Genomic DNA, 18,257 nt, shown 5'->3' with positions numbered 1-18,257 from the left:
GGTCCTGTCTTCGTTGTTCTTCATAGTCATCGTCAGCCTCCACCATTGGCTCCTCTTCCTTCCGTTAAGTCGGCTTCTGTAGTTTTCATTTACGTTGAAGCATTTGTTAATTTTTATCCTTTGTGAATTTGCTGTTCTCCTCTGTTCTGTGTGTTTTTTGATTCTGTTGTCAAAATGATTTCTGTGGTTTGCTATTATCAGTGCCTCTGTGGATTTGTTGTTATCACTGTCTCTGTTCTGCGTATTTTGATTCTATTATCAATTTTTTGCAAAATTTTTTCGTTCTTAAAAGCTCCACGTATATCTGTGGATACCTAGGTCCCGGTGGATATGGGGTCCCCCTACCCGTCGGGGGACGGGGACAGACTATGCAGCATGGACACTTCGTTGAGTTGTTGTGTCCGCGTCTCGGACACATTTCAGACACGACACTCATCGACACTCGTTCGATACGCGTGTCTGTTTTGTCCAACCGTGTCTTAATAAAAAATAAAAAATTCTCCTCCAGACACATTTGGACACACTGAAATACCATCATTTGTCAGCGTGTCCAATTTTGTTCTTAACATATATTCTTGAAATAAATTTAGATGTAGTACATATTGTTATATATTAAAACAAAAATATTTTAAATACTTGATATAATTAAAATAAGATATTAAAAATAATTAAAAAATTAATTTATATGTTATTATCGATAAAATATCAAAATAGTATTATGATTTATCTAAAAAAATACTTTATATTTTATATGTATGCGTGTCTCCGTGTCTTATAAGGTTTTAAAATTTACGTATTGGCGTGTCCCGTGTCGTGTTGTGTCGTGTCCCGTGTCCGTGCATCATAGGGGACAGATAATGGAAGGGGAAGGTGGGTGGGATCGCCGCTGCCCCCCATGGAGACCCGTTGCCATTCCTATTCTCAGTATGGTCTCCTCTGCCTCTTCTCCGGCCATCTTCTTCTTTGCCGTCGCTGTCTCCGTCGCCTTCCCGTGTTCCCGAGGTAAGTCCTCTACTCCTCTTTGATCCCTTGCTGTGTTGGATTTTTTAATTTATTTGCTATGTTCATATTGCTCGTGTTACAATTTGAGATTTTGGCACTATGATATGTTACTACTTTTAGCTAGAAATGCTACTGAATAATTGTTGCCTGAATAATTGTTGCTGTGCTAGTTGTTCTTGTTGTTGGGTTTCTTGTGGTTGGTTATTAGAATTAGATTTAATTACGATTTTCTTTTTCAGCTATGGACAATATTAATAATCAAGAAGCACATGTGTATAGCAAGCCATCTTGTAATAATTCGGTTGATATTTCTCCGGATTCCAATATTGATAGTCAATCACAAGCTTCCTCTAAGTTGGCTATTTCCTTTCCAGAATATTCATCCCTCGTGCAGAGAGAGACGCACACTAGGACTAAGCTCTGATAATCTCATAGCTGTGTTCATTCCAGTCTTTGTGGGATGGCTCTGAGAGGAGTATGGCAACTTCAGAAGCTCATTGTTAGCTATTGCAATTGGGGCGGAAGCAGTAGAGGTATAAGGTACCCTCCATTTGATCCTCCTTCTTCTCTCTATACTGCGTTTACTAACATGCTGCTTTCTTTCGTCGTTCCTAATCCAAAATCCCTGATTCCTATCACTTTATAACTGTTACTGCATCTTATTCTTCTTTTTCTTCTCATATTTTACTTTGTGTTGATGATCCGATTCTTACTTTTATTTTAAATAATAATAGGGCTTTTATGGAGTTGGAATTGCCTGTGTTTAAGGAGAAGAATCCTCAATTAGAGGTTGTTACTGAACTCATTCGTGGTCAGCATCCACATTTGAAGGCTTTTTATAGTAAGATTTCTTCTTTGTTAATTAATTAACAAAAGTTGGATTGTACAACTCACTCGGGGGATCTTTTCTTGGCTAATTACTAAAAGTTGAATGAGTGATTGTGATGGGAATTACAGAGAACAAAAACGAGCGAGTTATATGCGTGAAGAACATGGATCCAGAAGATGTACTTCACCATGCAACGAGGCTAAGGAATGCATTGGGAAGAAAGGTGATCAAACTGAGGACAAGGCATGTAACCAATAAACCATATTTGAGTATAAGTTCTCATGCTGTTTGTGGCACAATTTTTATTTCCTTCTTCCTTGTTTGCTGCCTCATGATGAAGAGCAAAGTCATGTTCATAGTTAATAGTGGCAATGGCTCGCGTTATAGATACAGATACTGTTCGAGCTGCTATCTTTTTTCTTCTTTATCTAAGAATAAGATAGGATTAATGATCAAAATAGCCTCTGAAAGATAACTATCAATTTGGTTATCGAAGAAATTGGTCAGATATAACAGTCAGTCTATGCAAAGACCAATATGGTGGTATCATTTTTTAGGGTTCAATTTGAGGTGCTTGATCTTTCCGTGAGAATCAAGACAATGCATGTGTGATTTTTGAGGGATTATTTTAACTATTAACCATCCAAATGCTATGAATTAGCGTTATGTGTCATCATGGAAGAAAAATGGCATAGGTGCAATAATTTAATTATGTTTAATGTCCTGTTTACAATTGAATACGAGATTGTTTCAAAGCATTGGTAAGAATATGCTACACTAAAGATCTTAGACGATGCAGAGAAATCTCTGTTAATACTAGTGTGTTGTAAACGTATTAGAAAAAAGAACAAGAAATGATAAAGGAAACGTTTTAAAAACTCAAGCAACATCTATGCTTATTTACTTCTAAACCACTCAAATTGAACTCATTATTTGTCAATTAAGTATTAGTAGGAAAATTAGGCTAACTCATGTATTATTGTAGGTGAATGCTAAGTTAGATTCCGTTGTAAAATGAGAACCAGTCGTTGGGTAGAAAAAGAATTGATGAATGTTTGGTAAATATTTTTTAACATATCTGTCACAGTGAAAATTTCAATACTATTATTGGCATTCATGTTTATTACTTACTTGAAGGAACTCATGGAATATTATTGCAGATGAACCTGAATCCACAATGTGAACTGATTTTATAGTCTTGTATGGATTCAATGAATATAATCATTTATTACTGGAAGGAATTTGATAAGAACAAAGCACTTTTGCAAAATAGAGTTTAAATTACATGAAAGTACTTTTACAAATTACAATTTTGCTTATTTCGGTGTTAATTGAACACCCATGCTCAAAATGAATATAATGTTTACATTTTATTACAAATATTTGAAGATACACATCATACATACTCTACTTCAATTACACTTTCTTAACTCAAAATAATTGTCTCCTTTACTTTTCAAATTCATTAATATATTTAAAACAACAAAAGTTATTCAAATATATATAAAAATTTTTGTCTAACAATAACAAAATTAGCTATATAGGTCAAACGATACTATTGTATTTTATCACATATCCATAATACCGGACTTGTTCTTAAATAAGTTAAGTTATAATTATTTATCAATTAAAAATTATACTTGTCGAGATTACATCAGTACGTGTGCCCATGTTTCCTTGATGTCTTCAAATTCTAATTAACGCCATCTCCGCTACACCTAATTATCTCAAAGTTCATTTCATTGGTGTGTTTTCTTAATTTTCTTTGATTATTCTAATTGTGGTGCATTCCCTCAAAATTATTCCTCTATACGTGTGTTAACATTGTCAACTCTTGTTCATCAATCCAAGATCTTCATGATTCCGACCACGTTCATACAGAACTGGCCTCCCTACTAAGAAAATCACACATAAACAAACAAATAAATCATTAAATGTCTCTTTGAGAGGTTGGATCGTGACCAAAAGACAAATAAATAAATATCAAAGTCAAGTGTCACATTGAATATTGAAGCTGGCATTGTTCAATTTTATGTTACCAAATGAACACACTATATATTATTAGCTCATACTATATAGTATAGTAACAGTTCCATTGTTCATAACTTCATATTAATTCCTTACAATTTGAAAAAAAAAAAAAAAAGGGACTAGGAAGAAGCAGGCCACGACTGAGGTTGCGAGGTTTGTGCTTTGGTAACGCGACCTCTCACGTAAGAGCTTCTTCTGCTTCTAGAACAGAGTTTTCGAGCAACGATGTGCATGAATCTTGTAGAGACAAGGCTGATGAAAGTGGTGTTGATGAAAATGGTGGCAACAACCGGGTTATGGTGGTTGTGGATTCTAGCTTTGAAGCTAAGGGTGCTCTAGATTGGGCACTCTCTCGCACTATTCAGAGACAAGACAATGTTATTCTTGTTCATGTAGCCAAACCCACTAATAGAGAAGGTGAGAATCACAAATGTTATTATTTACAAAGATTCCATTATGTGTTATTGTGAATTATGAGTTTTCTTAAGTATGAAGTAATAGATTTATATCTATGCTAATAATATAGATAATTTTAACCGTCCTGGGAACAACATACTAGTTAGATCTTATTTATTTACAAATAATCAAATATTTAATTCAATAACGAAATACAACAATCCAAAATTATCCAATTATTTCAGCAATATTAAAGAATGTAAAATAAGATCATTTTAATATGTTTTGAATTAATTTTTTATTTTCTTCCAAATATTTTAGACATACATAAGATAATGAGTTTTCTTAAGTAGTTACAAGTAATAGATTTATATCCATGCCAATATATAATATTATTACACTTTTTTTTGTTTCCTTTTATTAATTTGATGATTTGATAGACAGATTCTAATGAAAGAAAGTTTAATTTAAAGGCTTATCAACTTCTGCTTAAAATAAAAAACATATGCGAAATAAAGAAACCCCGAGTAAATTTCAAATTAAAAAGTATTTCATTGATTTCTAGGAAATGGAACATTGTTCAGCTTATGTAACATGTTGTATTCCTCTGTTTCTTGAGGTGCAAGTAAGTGTAGTAATGCTTGAAGCAGAGGAAAAGGGCGCTGCCATAGTGCAAGAAGCGAAGCAACAAAGCGTGTCGCTGTTGGTAGTCGGACAAAGGAAGCGATCATTGGTGCGGCGGCTGATGGCGAAGAGGAGGCTGCGGATGAGGACGAGATCTGAGGTTGTTGAGTATTGCTTGAAGCAGAACTCACCTTGCATGACCATTGCTGTGAGAAGGAAGATTAAGAAACTTGGAGGCTATTTAATTTCTACCAAACGCCATAAAAACTTTTGGTTTTTGGCTTAAATAAAATAAAATTTAATTTTGATGCACTATAACTAAAGTAATTTTTACGTAATACATAATAACAATAACTAATTTTTGCGTTGATTACGTAAATGTCTGAATGGTTATTTAAAAGAATAAATGTGATTGTACCATTCTATAAAAACGTTTTATAATGTCAATGTATTAAAATTACGGAAATGTTTGCTAACCAAAGAAAATCAGTCAAAAATAACTATAACTAACTCAATAAAATAATGGAAAAGTATTTGAAACCAAAAGGTTATCAGCCAAAAATTAAAACCTATAAAAGCCTTCCTTTTTTCTCTCACATTAATCTATCCACCTCCAACAATCACACACACCCACTTCTCTCTCACCAATGCGGGCGCTCTGCTGATAGTAAGATTCAGAAAACACTGATGGAGTTGCTTAATCAACTAGATGGATTTGATCAACTTGAAAAGGTACAACATGCTTCATTTACTTTGTTTTTATTTGGAGACCACACCGTATGGTTTAGAAACATTTTTTCTCTTCCTTGTAGCAATTTAGAAGGATTAAAAACTTTATCTTGAAGACCACCGTATAGTTTAAAAACATTTGCGACGTGTTCCAGCTGGAGGTTGGGCTCCTGAGGTCCAATTGGCTGGACGGTGCTAACTACTTGGGTTAGGAGACGGTTGATAATTTTGTTTGTAATATTTGGGAGAAAGTTGATTTCATTGTTTATAAGAAGATGTTACTCTGTATTTTGGGATATTAGGTGTCATTTTGATGATTAAAGAGACTGCAAACTACATAATTACAAAATTATAAAAAAACATTTATTTAATATAAAAAAATCATAATACTTAACAAAAGAAACATCCAATTATATTTTAGCAAAAATAATTAAATATCTATAAAATTTAAAAAATAAATATGAAATTCTTAAAGAAATAGAGACATTCACATTTGCAATACAAAAAAATTCAAAAAATATATAAAAGAACATCTATTTAGTATGAAAAAGAAACATTCTGATACCTAGCAGAAGAAACATCCATATATATTAACTCGTAGAGATTTTGAATTCATCCAAAAGTATTTGGCTGATTTTGAAAAGGTGCGAGGAAAATTAACTCGGTATGCTAATGAAAAACAGTAGTTTTCAGTATTATTTGTGCTTTGTTCTGTAAAATAATAAGAGGAATTTGTTTGTCAAATTGGAGCTACGCGCCTACACCAAAATGTAATATTCATAAAGTAAATATTAATATAGTAGAATAAATTAAATGTTCAAAAATTATTTTTTGTAATATAAGTTTGATGAAGATGTTATTCTGTTTGGCAGAAAATTAACTGTAATTGGGTGTAGTGTTTATTTTCTCTCTACCTTTATTTTATATAGAAATTAGAAAATAATTCACCTTTAAATATTCTTTATTAAATAAATAAAATTATATAATATTTTTATTAATTTATTATATTCAATCAAATATGTTTTTAAGATAAAAGATATCTTTTGCTAGCATAACATTATATAATTGTATAAATATTTTATATTTACAATGTATTAAAATTAAATATACCGTGTATAATATTTCTTAAATTTTAAAATGGTCAATGCATACTTTTAGAAATAAAGAGAAGCCAAGTTGAATTATGGTAAATTTCAAGGGAGAAAATATAAGCTGCTTGTATTTTTTCGTTTTTGGACAAGCTTTCTTGTTCTTGGTCTGGGACAAGCTTATTTTTAAAAAATTCTAAATAATCATTTTAGTTAAATAAAAATAATTAAAAAAATAAGACTATTTTATATATTTTAAAACTTAAAATACTAGCTCTCTAACATTAAAAACTTCAAAATCCGATTTGAGTAATTATTAAAAAATAAACTTTTCCAAATCTCATTTATTGAACTAAACCAGTTAACCAGCATACACAGTATTTTTCTTTTCCTAAAAATTCAGTTGAGTTCATTTTTAGTTTCTTAATCTAAAATCTCACATTTTAATTTACCATTATTTGTCGGTCTTTAACTCTTATTCTCCGACTCCATCTTACTGTCACTAAAATCCTCATCATAGAAGAACAGATCAACATTTTCCAATCAGCTTTTTCAAAATCTCAGATTGCAACAATCCTCACTCACTCCGAATGCAGCAACTGCATGTTACGTAGATTCTTTTTGTCTTCACTTCACAAGCACTCAACAAAGGGGGCCCCTTTAATTATTGGCACCATCAATCATAAGCTCCCTTGCTATTAGTGCCTCAAAAGGATCGATTTTTATGGATTCTCGATCGAATCGAACACATGGGTCGCTCTGAATCCTCGATTCGGCTCTGAATTGTGGACGCAACCGCCGAAAGATGCGGCGACGGGCCGCCGATTTTCGGCGCCCGGTTCGACGGAGGTTCTCTTATTGGATCTGGGTTCTCCTTGGTTTGTCCTCTGTTGTAGGGTTAGTCTTGTTCGTTGTGCATCATAATCAGAATGAAGATCGGGACGAGTACCCCTTGCTGGTAAGAAAAATTACGATGCATATCTGCTGTTTGATCATTTGTCTCATTGTTTGTTGTGTTTTTGGTGATCAATTTTTTATCTTTTTAGAGTTTGATTGTGATGGGATTTCTGCTTGGAGCTTAGTTTCAATGCTGTTTGAATCGGTTTTGTTAATCTGATGGGTAGTTATGTTGATGTGTTATTGTGTTGTTCTCTTTGCATTTCAACTACTGTAATTGAGTTCATCACATTTTTGCTCACTGTCAATGAACTGCGGTTTAGATCAATTCGTCTTAATGGTTTTTGTGTTTGTTAGCTGCCTCAATCTGATAGCTAACATTGGAATAGGAAGAAAGCAATTGATATTTATTGAAATATCCTAAAGTGAATTGAGTTGTCAGTTACTTTAAAATATACAGCTGAGATTGAAGTGTTTTCAATGCGGATCAGTGTTATCTTGAATCTCAATACTATCTTCCTCTCTTGTTTCACACGTGAAAGTTGTATCCTTGGACTGAACTGTTTTATCATGATGCTTGTATTTATCGGCCCCTCTCTTCTTCTAATTGCTCTTTTTCAATAACAATGAAGCCTTGACATGTTAGTTGTATTTTAATGAGTGGTAGCAAATGTTGTTGTTTTGTGCACTATTTTCGAGCTTACAATTTGAAAGTATAGTTTTTTCAATCTCATTTCATCCTAGATTCAATAGTAAATGTTTCAATACTTTTTTATTTTTTGAAGGACAATGCATTTCCTCATTATTTCTATATATCCGTATACTTGAAACTTCTCCGGTAGTGGGTTATCAATAGAACAGTTTTACATGGCTAATTGATTTGTGTGTTTCACCACAATTATTTAGCATACACAACTAAATAGCCAAAACTGAAATATCTTGGTTATTTGCTGTGATTACTGATGCAATTTAATCTCATGGTTGATGCTGAGGCAATAGTCTGGCATCCTGAGGGTTATCCTGCATAAACCAGAAAGAAAGCAACCGATGATTAGTTCCTTATTTTAATAATGCATTTTCCTTTTGGGCTGGCATCACAACATTACCATTACCTATACAATTTTTGCATGTTTGGTCAAGATTGTAATTTCTGTTGCTGGATGAACTATGGGAAATTATCTGAGACTGTATTCATATTGTTGGAATTTGTTTCCATGTTCCAAGGTGTCTTCGGTTATCATGTTATCAAACGTTTCATTTGTAATTTGGCTACATTGGACTGTGTTTGGGTCCTATTGAGGAAATGGCGTTAGGTAGATAAAAAATGATTGAGTTAGATTGAAGAAGCTAATAAAGTAATAATAGATTTTGCATGGAAAAGGTCAGTGACAAGGATAGGAAACTTTTTTTTTTCATTTTTTGAAAATATATTTAGTATTCCGCTTTCAATTGTTGATACATAAAATCCACTCTAAGCATCCAACACTTAGGAAAATATCTGAAACCATGATGTCAAAACCTAAAGTGGCGGACTCAAGATTCTGGATGATATCAAAAGCTAAAGTTGACTGTCACCAATATGAACTAATAAACATGTTCAAAGTATGTGTAATAACACATGGAGTGAAAAAGTATGGGATGTGGAGGTTAAATATTAGTGAATGACTGTTGTTAATGCTTAGTTGATAGTGGTACTTCTTCCAAGTAGTTTATTATTCTCCACCTTCTGGTACTTATAAGGCAGGTGATTTTCCTTTGCAGGAGAGAAATGCTAGACTTGAACATTTTGCTAAGGAGAGTTTGAATTTTACTGAAGAAATTTTAAGTGTAAAATCATTTTCACGACAGTTAACCCAACAAATGATTCTTGCCAAGGCTTATGTAGTTATTGCCAAAGAGCACAACAATCTTCACCTTGCTTGGCAGCTTAGCGCAAAGATCAGAGGCTGCCAGCTTTTGCTTTCGAAAGCTGCGATGACAGGGGAGCCTGTAACACTGGAGGAAGCAGAGCCAATTATTAAAAGCCTTTCTTCTCTAATTTTTAAGGCACAAGACATTCATTATGACATTGCAACCACAATAGTGACTATGAAATCGCATATTCAAGCTCTTGAAGAGCGTGCCAATGCAGCCACGGTTCAAAGTACCGTGTTTGGTCAAATAGCAGCCGAGGGGTTACCGAGGAGTCTTCATTGCTTAAATGTGAAACTCATGTCTGATTGGCTAAAGAAGCCATCTCTGAAAGCACTCTCAGATGAAAAGAAAAACTCGCAGCGGCTTGTGGACAACAATCTTTATCATTTCTGCATATTTTCAGATAATGTACTGGCAACCTCAGTAGTTGTTAATTCAACTGTCTCCAATGCTGACCATCCAAAGCAGTTAGTCTTTCACATAGTCACTGATGGAGTCAATTATGGAGCAATGCAAACATGGTTCCTCAGTAATGACTTTAAAGGGGCCACCATAGAGGTACAGAATATTGAGGAGTTTCAGTGGTTGAATGCAAGTTATTCTCCTATTGTCAAGCAGCTCCTGAATCCAGACTCAAAAACCTTTTATTTTGGGCTATATCAGGATGCAAATGTCGAACCGAAAATGCGGAATCCCAAATTTTTGTCTTTATTGAATCATCTTCGGTTTTACATCCCCGAGATTTATCCGCAACTTGAGAAGGTTGTTTTCTTGGATGATGATGTTGTTGTACAGAAGGACCTGACTCAGCTTTTCTCACTGGATCTGCATGGCAATGTAAATGGTGCAGTGGAAACTTGCCTTGAAGCATTTCATCGGTACTACAAATATCTCAACTTCTCAAACTCAATTATAAGCTCAAAGTTTGACCCTCAGGCATGTGCATGGGCATTCGGTATGAACATTTTTGACTTGGTTGCATGGAGGAAGGCGAATGCGACCGCCAAATATCATTACTGGCAAGAGCAGAACGCTGATGGGACACTCTGGAAGCTTGGGACTCTTCCTCCTGGTCTTCTATGTTTTTATGGTCTGACAGAGCCACTTGACAGAAGATGGCATGTTTTAGGATTGGGTTATGACCTTAATATTGATAACCGCCTGATTGAAAGTGCGGCGGTCATTCACTTCAACGGGAACATGAAGCCATGGCTGAAGTTTGCTATAGGCAGGTATAAGCCACTATGGGACAAGTACATAAATCAAAGTCACCCTTATCTGCAAGACTGTGCCACAAGTTGAAATGCACTACTTCTCTATGCTTATGGAATTCTGCAACCCCAGATATTTTGAACTCATTGATCTGTGGTTTCCTTACTGTAGAGCCAGAAGTAGGAAATTTTGACTTTGCTAGGATTTTTTCTTATTATTTTTTATTTTTCTTTACCTTCATCCCCCTGCTATCAGTCTTGACATTGAAAGAGAACAAAAATGATTTCTTATACACTAGAAAGTTCATATGTCATAGGGGAAGAGATGTGGGAGAATACATTTTTTTGGTTAGTGGGGGCTTTCTTTTCCCCTTCTGCAAGTAGTAGAATGATTGGTTCGTTAGTAATTCTTGTAATAATTTATTTTATCACCTCTTTCAAATGACAAATAGTGATGTAATTGAATTGAAACAATTTTTTTACTCATCTCCTCATGCTTTATGAGATCCTTACAGTAACTTGATGAATCCTGCAACCTATTGATGATGAGTATATAACTCGATGCCGAGTTAATATTCAGATTGTTCTTTGAAATTATACTTATGTCTCAATTTGGTCGTTAAAGTTTTAGTTTATTCAATTTGGCATTCAAGACTCACATTAGTCTCTAGCCTTGTTTTTATCACAGAATTATTAACAGCGTGCTAAGAAGAACTGAAATTGTCACACTAGACTCTAATAACTATTTAATTTTGTTCCCTACGAAGTCTTTTAATTTTAATTTCACTTATTAAAGGCCTTTTAGAAACTACTAAAACTTGAAAATGTAGCCAAATTACATCATAGAATAGACACATTATGAATTTTATGATACAAAAAATAAATCTTGCTAACTAACCAATGCTATTGTTAAACCTTTATAAATGTAGAACTCTACTTGATTTTGAGTGCAAGAAACTACTAGTCAGATAGAATGAATCCTCAAGAATCAAGATACAACATGCCAACTCCATCCCTTTTATTTTTTGACACACGCACTTAACTCCTCTACTACCTATTGCACTTCTATAACAATGTAACTACTTTAACTAGCTCTAACACCATACAATTACTCCCTTCTAATCCTTTTGTGCCCTCTCTTATTCTATTTTGTGATGAAATAGCTATATGGTGATTCTAACCTGTAAGTACACAAAAAGTTAAAACAATCTAACAAAAAATTATTGTGCTTTGTGACACATCGGAGGGGCAACCACAACAATCAATACATGGAACTCATCCTCCTCACTGATACGTGCTCAGGAGGTAAATAGAAAAATAACTATCCAATTATCCTTTTTAGGGTTAATAGTCAAATTAGTTCCGAATCAATGACTCGTTTTTCAAATTCATTCTTAAAAGATTTTATCAATTAAATTGATCCTTCAAAAATTATAAATTAATCATTTTTGTCCTTCAGTCACTCAATTAACAGGTTTCGTCAACGATTGATAATATGAAATGTTAACTCACATTATACATAATACCTAATATATTCAATTGGACGCTGAACAAATATATTTATAAAAATCTATTAATTTAATGTCGTTAGGTTATATTAGGATTACTTTATATAATTGAAAAAATAGACTAAATTGATAAATTTTCAAAAACATATTTGTTCAACGTCCAATCAAATATGCTATGTGTCATGTATACTGTCAATTAACATTCTATATCATCAATCGTTGACGAAAACTATTAATTGAGTGACGGAAGAATAAAAATGATTAATTTATAATTTTTGAAAGACTAATTTGATTGATAAAATTATTCAAAAATAAATTTAGAGAATGATCTATCTTTTAAAGACTAATTTTACTGTAAACTCATTCTTTTTATCTTTATCTTTTCCTTGCTGCTGTGTCTTTTATTCTTGGAATTTTTTTTCCTTATCACTCACATTCTTTCTATTTGTCCCAATCATTGAAACTCCATACGCATTCGGATCCATCATTGAACCTGATACGAAAGAAATTTTATGATGCACTCAAATTTAACTTGTTATTCTACTTCTGAATAACTGTACAAAAAGTCAAAAGCCTGATTGGTTAGTCATTAGTTCATCAATTGTATCGTTTTTTAATTACCTACAAAAGCATCTTGGTTGCAACTTGCAAGTCAACAAACCTAAACAGTTCAGGTTTAGACAACTATGGATTTTAATAATGAAGGGTAATGTACACCTAGGTGGAGAAAATTTTGATCCTAATGTGGCATTCACCATTTAGGATCACTGGTCATTTTTCAGTTAAGAAGGTTCTTGATCATACAGCATAAGGAAAACCATCATTTACCATATATTACAATCAATAAAATTTGTATATTTCACATACAAATGAGGCCAAAGAAGTCGGCAATGGAACTTCATTTTCAAGGAACTTCATCATAAAGCTCAGGATTATAATAGAATATGATCATATTCAAGATGCGGGACAAACTATATCATAGATGACGTAACATAACTATAGTATTTCATTATGTAACTCGAGATAGAATTTCTTATGATATCAATCATGTAAGAAACATTTACTGATGTCAGGATACATAAAGCTCTGAAACCAGGAAAGACATGAGGATTACTCAACTTGGGCATCAGACCAAATAGCAACCTCTGAGTAGCCATCTTCGGTAGCACATCCACGGAACATGCCTGTTGTGTTAAAAGACATCACAACTTCTCCTGCAGCAGACACAGCGATCAAACCAACGGTGCCCTTTGGTGTGCGCTCGTGCACAACACAATCAGCAGCTTCCTTGAGAGAGAGGCCTTTGAACTCCATCAGGGCAGCCACGTCTCTTGCAACCGTCCCACGTATTATTGATTCACCTTTGCCTGTTGCTGAAACTGCACAAAGCTCATTGGCATAAGTCCCGGCACCTATGACAGGTGTGTCACCGATTCTGCCAGCCATTTTGTTCACTAATCCTCCAGTAGATGTAGCAGAAGCTAGATTACCATGACTGTCAACAGCCACACACCCGACAGTCCCAATTTGGCTATCCCCATTAGCACACGGCTTTTCCTTCTTAGTATCATTTTGGATGGGTTGGGCGTTATAATCAATCTGAAGTTATGAATACAAAAAATTGAAGTGATCAATGTGACATAAGATATGCTACTTTTCGACTTTAAATTCAGCATACTTAATAACCCCACCTAAAAAGCACAGAGCATAGGCAAATTCAAATACCTGGACCCTATTGGCTTCTTTTGCTAGCTTCAGTCTCTCAACATTTTCAGGAGTAATGAAATGGCTTGAATCTACTATCTCAACACCCTGAAATATTCGACAATGAAGATGTATCTACAAGCTACAAGTATTCATCTCAAAACAACAATTTACTAGCATATGCATTCAAATCTGAACTTCTAAATCATACAATTAGATGATGACATAGCAGGTTAATACCATGTGTCACAAATTAATTGGTTGACGTGTTCATGGTTATAATTAGTTGACCAATCATTGTGTGACACGTGGTTACGTGGTAGCATTCTATGTCATCATGCCGCATCACACAGACAAATCATCATCTAACTTATAAAAGCACCAATTTGACTTACAATTATATTATGATTAACAAAATCTTTAGGAAACTAATTTGGAGAATCTGAGTATTTTCCATGTATGAATTTGAGTATTAACTCAATAAAGTAATAATGTTGATGCAGAAAGAAAGAAAGAACAACGAAATGATGACCTAACTTGTTCTCTTGCAAATTGCTCTGCTCCATCAAATGCAAGATATATATGAGGAGTCTTCTCCATAACAAGACGAGCCAAAGAGACGGCGTTAACAACCGTGGTTAAACCAGAAACAGCACCACATCTCATAGTGTTGCCATCCATGATCGAAGCTTCCATTTCAACTGTGCCTTCGGAGGTCAACACAGAACCCCTACCAGCATTGAAGTGCGGAATATTCTCCAATTCACGAACCTATACAGAAGAGTAAAAGCATGAGATCACAGAATCTTTGAAGAAAGTGAAGAGAATACCGTTACGGTTGTTACTGTACCACGAGCTCAACCACGTCCAAAGGAGGCGAATTGGATTGAAGAGCTTCGACGCCAATTTGAAGGCAGTGGCGGAGGGCTTCCTCACGGGGCTGGCGGCGGTCATGTGGCAGTGAACGGGAGATGTCGCCGGCGCCGCCATGCACAGCTATAGCCCAACCCATGGAGACTCCAGTCAAGCCAGATCTAGTTATGTGTGCCCGGTTGAGATTCCCAAGCCAACGATACTAAATATAAAATAAAAATGTGTAAATAGAAGACATTAGTATTAATATTTATTAATATAATTATCTCATTATAATAAAAATAATTTATATATTTACTAGTATATTGTAATTTATCAATGGGTATTTATTTCATTTGTTTTTATCACATTAATGGTAAAATAAAAGATAAAATAAAAAAATCAGACCTGATAGTACATAGATCAAGTTTGGATAAAGAGCTTAATTAAGTTTTTTTTGAAAAAATAGTTTAAAATAGTTTAAGGGTCCGTTTGGGAAACTCCATAAGTAGCTTTTTTTAACTTTTGACTTATGAAAAGTGGTAGTATTAATGTCTAGTGCAATTTTCAAAAACCAAATTGCAACTTTTTAAGAAGCTATTTTGGAACTTATAGAGAAGTTAAAAAAATGACTTCTCTCATAATACTTCTACTTTTCATTATATTTCTATAAAATAAGTACTTTTAGAGTTAAAAATCCAAACACAAAATAACTTATTTATAAGTTACTTTTAACAGAGTCATTTAATGTTTAAGTTATTTTATCAAAAGGAGCTTAATTAAGTTAGTTACCCAAACTGGGCCTTACAATAAATGATTATATTAAAAGTAGCTTATAAATAAGTTATTTTGTATTTAAATTTTTAGTTATAAAAGTGCATTTTATAGAAATGTGATAAAAAATAGTAGTATTATTAGAAAAGACATTTTTTTTAATATCTCTATAAATTCCTAAATAGCTCCTTAAAAAGCTGCAATTTAATTTTAAAAATTGCACCAAACATTAACACTATTACTTTTCATAAATTAAAAGTTCAAAAAAGTTACTTTTAAAACTTTTTAAACAAACCACAGTGGCATTTGTTATAATGTGAGAGAGAAAACATAAAAAATGTTATATAAAAAATTTAATTACTAAATTAATTATTATATATAACATTTATTAGATTTATCTACTTGGGTGTTAAGATACATATTAAGATAATTNCACTCTTAACATAGTTGGAAAAACATTTGTAATATGATATTTATTTTTTTAGTGGTAGTAACAGAAAAGAAATAAAATAAAAAATGAAAATAAAATTAAAATATAGGATGATAATTTAGATCCAGAATCCATGTAATTATGACCAATTTCAAATTACATGAGAGCTAGCTGGTTTTGGTTTTATATGTTGATGGAAAATTATGGGCCGGATACCATTGTGAATTAATTAAATTAAATTAAATGGCCACTAATTTCTCACTTCTTTTTCCATAATTTACTACTACCATAACTGATGCACTACTGATTATTATTTAAATTTCAAACTGTGCTACTCATTTGACCTATTTCCACTTTTTTATTCTAAATTCCAACTCAAAAAATGCCAATTTCTCTCATCATCGACGAAACAAATATTGCTGAATTCCTTCTTATCTTCATCTTGCTTTTACTTCCAAACAGCATCAAATAAACATCAACATGCAGTGGACACTAACATGTAGAGTTAGCGGCAGAGTTTCATGTTTTTTCACTACAGGTAAACATACATCATCAAAATCTGCTACTTTCTTTGTTACCATAATGTTTATTATAATATTTAGTGACTATTTTCATCAACTTTTCATAGATGACTATAAAATGGCTTCATTACCTCACGTGTCAATGAGAAAAACTAGTATTCAACATAGAAATTTATTGCATGAAAGTGAAAATTTTAGTAAAACCGGACAACTAAACAATCCAATGGTGAAGGACAAAGATGGGATTCAGCATGGAAATCAGTATAATGATTCAAATTGGTCACTCTCAATGGATGAAGATTACATAGTATTTTGCTTCGGAGAAGATGGATCATTTGATGTTGTTAAAGAAGTCAAATCCAATAATTATGCCGATGACGAAGAACTACAAGAAGAAACTGATAAGCAGATGCATGGGAATAGATCAAATGATGATGAACAATATCAAAATTGTACAGAATTTTTTAAAGAGGTGCAATCTCATTACCCTTGATCTATTATTAGTTTCTTATTGATTTATATCTTCTTTTATTACTTTGTAGGAAGAGATAAAAGAGATGGAAAGAGAGCAAATCCGAGAAGGAATTGATGAGTTTGGAATATTGTATTCTGAATTAGGTGATTCTAACCGATCTGAAGGCAGTAATGGTTCTTTTGCATTCCCTGTGTAAGTAAAAGCATATGCTACCATATTTAAAAATGTTAACTATGCTCATTTTAAAGTAAATTGAACAATAAGATAGTATCATAAAATATTATAGTAGTTAAAATATATAAACGGGTGGGTTGTTTAACAATGATTCAAAAGTGATTCTCAAGTTATTCTCTTATTTGTTTTGGAAAATTTCAGGTTAAATTGGGAGTGGATGGGAAGCCCTGTAAAGATGCCTAAGTCAGAAGATATTTGTCAAAAGAAGCAAAAGATCCGATTTATTCCATTTCAGTGCTGTCGATTCTGATCATGACTCCACATTTTCCCATTTTTTTCACAAATGAATGCTTCTGTTTAGTGAATAATAAGCTAGAAATATAATTTACCATTTCTTCATCCTGTAAAAACATAAATAACGAATTAAGTTTATCAAATAGACCAAAGAGTTTGGTTGAGTTTTTTTTTTTTTTTAGAATATAGAACTTCTTAGAATAAAAAAAAATTGTAAATGATAAAAATGATATGAGGAACTTATTATCTTTCCATTTATATGTTTCTTTACAAGTATGTTTCATAAAATAATCCAAAGACAATTAATTAGTAACAACTATATTTTTATTCGAGTACCAAAAATATTTGGTGTATGAATAACGTTTTTCTTTAAAAATGATCACCTCAAGTAGTGAATGAATGTCTTCATTATATAAAATATATTGGCCATTTATATAATTTAAAAGATTTAATTATTCTATTAGTCATTATAATTTCACTAAATTTTTAATTAAGTTTTTATAATTTAAAAATTTGTAATTAAATTTTCATATTAAATATAAATTTTCAATTAAGTTCTTTCTAACTTTTTTAGTTAAAAAATACAACTGTTTTTTTGGAATAATCTTTTTTGTTTGATATAAGATGAAATTGTGAAATATTCTAAAAGCAAATATTCTAATATAATTGTTTTTTTTTATGAAAAATAATAACTAATAAAAATATAATTACAAACTTTTATCCAAATATAGGAGCCTAACTATAACCCTTTTAAATTATAAAGAATTGATAAAACTATAAAAAGTTAAAAACTAATAACATAAT

General features: G+C 32.6%; 5 protein-coding genes across 6 annotated transcripts; 4 read left to right on the top strand and 1 right to left on the bottom strand.

Annotated features, from left to right (window-relative positions):
• Positions 1–886: 886 nt before the first annotated feature.
• Positions 887–2,306, top strand: LOC107470987 (uncharacterized). Its single transcript, XM_016090428.3, has 4 exons — positions 887–1,002; positions 1,242–1,542; positions 1,737–1,843; positions 1,960–2,306. Exons 2-4 carry the CDS (start codon positions 1,463–1,465, stop codon positions 2,304–2,306), a joined length of 534 nt encoding a protein of 177 aa, XP_015945914.1. The 5' UTR covers positions 887–1,002; positions 1,242–1,462.
• Positions 2,307–3,969: 1,663 nt separating this feature from the next.
• On the top strand, positions 3,970–5,168 carry LOC107470997 (uncharacterized; the record flags this gene model as incomplete). Its single annotated transcript, XM_016090438.3, has 3 exons — positions 3,970–4,279; positions 4,703–4,785; positions 4,878–5,168. Coding segments are annotated over 3 exons (684 nt in total), but the record flags the coding sequence as incomplete, so codon positions are not given.
• A 1,985-nt stretch (positions 5,169–7,153) lies between these two features.
• LOC107468922 (hexosyltransferase GAUT11) lies at positions 7,154–11,256 on the top strand. The gene is made up of 2 exons (XM_016088304.3): positions 7,154–7,657; positions 9,358–11,256. Exons 1-2 carry the CDS (start codon positions 7,505–7,507, stop codon positions 10,810–10,812), a joined length of 1,608 nt encoding a protein of 535 aa, XP_015943790.1. The 5' UTR covers positions 7,154–7,504; the 3' UTR covers positions 10,813–11,256.
• Positions 11,257–13,142: 1,886 nt separating this feature from the next.
• Positions 13,143–14,998, bottom strand: LOC107468931 (isoaspartyl peptidase/L-asparaginase). The gene is made up of 4 exons (XM_016088314.3): positions 14,784–14,998; positions 14,471–14,704; positions 13,955–14,041; positions 13,143–13,828 (listed from the first exon to the last, which is right to left on the bottom strand). Exons 1-4 carry the CDS (start codon positions 14,943–14,945, stop codon positions 13,340–13,342), a joined length of 972 nt encoding a protein of 323 aa, XP_015943800.1. The 5' UTR covers positions 14,946–14,998; the 3' UTR covers positions 13,143–13,339.
• Positions 14,999–16,653: 1,655 nt separating this feature from the next.
• Positions 16,654–17,558, top strand: LOC107471005 (protein BREAKING OF ASYMMETRY IN THE STOMATAL LINEAGE). Of its 2 annotated transcripts, none has more exons than XM_052256851.1 (3): positions 16,654–16,982; positions 17,053–17,128; positions 17,361–17,558. In XM_052256851.1, the coding sequence occupies exons 1-3, from the start codon at positions 16,734–16,736 to the stop codon at positions 17,363–17,365; spliced, it is 330 nt and encodes a 109-aa protein (XP_052112811.1). In that variant the 5' UTR covers positions 16,654–16,733; the 3' UTR covers positions 17,366–17,558. The 2 variants fall into 2 exon arrangements, with proteins under 2 accessions (XP_052112811.1, XP_015945932.3); XM_016090446.3 differs by having other exon boundaries at positions 17,053–17,177.
• The last annotated feature ends 699 nt before the right edge of the window (positions 17,559–18,257 follow it).

The sequence above is a fragment of the Arachis duranensis genome, chromosome 1 (assembly GCF_000817695.3).
Source record: "Arachis duranensis cultivar V14167 chromosome 1, aradu.V14167.gnm2.J7QH, whole genome shotgun sequence".
NCBI classification, from domain to species: Eukaryota; Viridiplantae; Streptophyta; class Magnoliopsida; order Fabales; family Fabaceae; genus Arachis; species Arachis duranensis.
This window is presented reverse-complemented; position numbering and strand designations above follow the sequence as displayed.

Excerpts from the sequence above, each read along its gene's own strand:
- LOC107468931 (XM_016088314.3), bottom strand. The coding sequence starts at position 14,945 with ATGGGTTGGGCTATAGCTGTGCATGGCGGCGCCGGCGACATCTCCCGT. Across the intron at positions 14,042-14,470 it reads AGCAATTTGCAAGAGAACAA|GGTGTTGAGATAGTAGATTC; the intron begins GTTAGGTCATCA and ends CGAATATTTCAG. Across the intron at positions 13,829-13,954 it reads AAGAAGCCAATAGGGTCCAG|ATTGATTATAACGCCCAACC; the intron begins GTATTTGAATTT and ends TCATAACTTCAG.
- LOC107471005 (XM_016090446.3), top strand. The coding sequence starts at position 16,734 with ATGGTGAAGGACAAAGATGGGATTCAGCATGGAAATCAGTATAATGAT. Across the intron at positions 16,983-17,052 it reads GTACAGAATTTTTTAAAGAG|GAAGAGATAAAAGAGATGGA; the intron begins GTGCAATCTCAT and ends ATTACTTTGTAG. Across the intron at positions 17,178-17,360 it reads GGTTCTTTTGCATTCCCTGT|GTTAAATTGGGAGTGGATGG; the intron begins GTAAGTAAAAGC and ends GGAAAATTTCAG.
- LOC107470987 (XM_016090428.3), top strand. The coding sequence starts at position 1,463 with ATGGCTCTGAGAGGAGTATGGCAACTTCAGAAGCTCATTGTTAGCTAT. Across the intron at positions 1,543-1,736 it reads GGAAGCAGTAGAGGTATAAG|GGCTTTTATGGAGTTGGAAT; the intron begins GTACCCTCCATT and ends AAATAATAATAG. Across the intron at positions 1,844-1,959 it reads ACATTTGAAGGCTTTTTATA|AGAACAAAAACGAGCGAGTT; the intron begins GTAAGATTTCTT and ends TGGGAATTACAG.
- LOC107468922 (XM_016088304.3), top strand. The coding sequence starts at position 7,505 with ATGCGGCGACGGGCCGCCGATTTTCGGCGCCCGGTTCGACGGAGGTTC. Across the intron at positions 7,658-9,357 it reads GGGACGAGTACCCCTTGCTG|GAGAGAAATGCTAGACTTGA; the intron begins GTAAGAAAAATT and ends TTTCCTTTGCAG.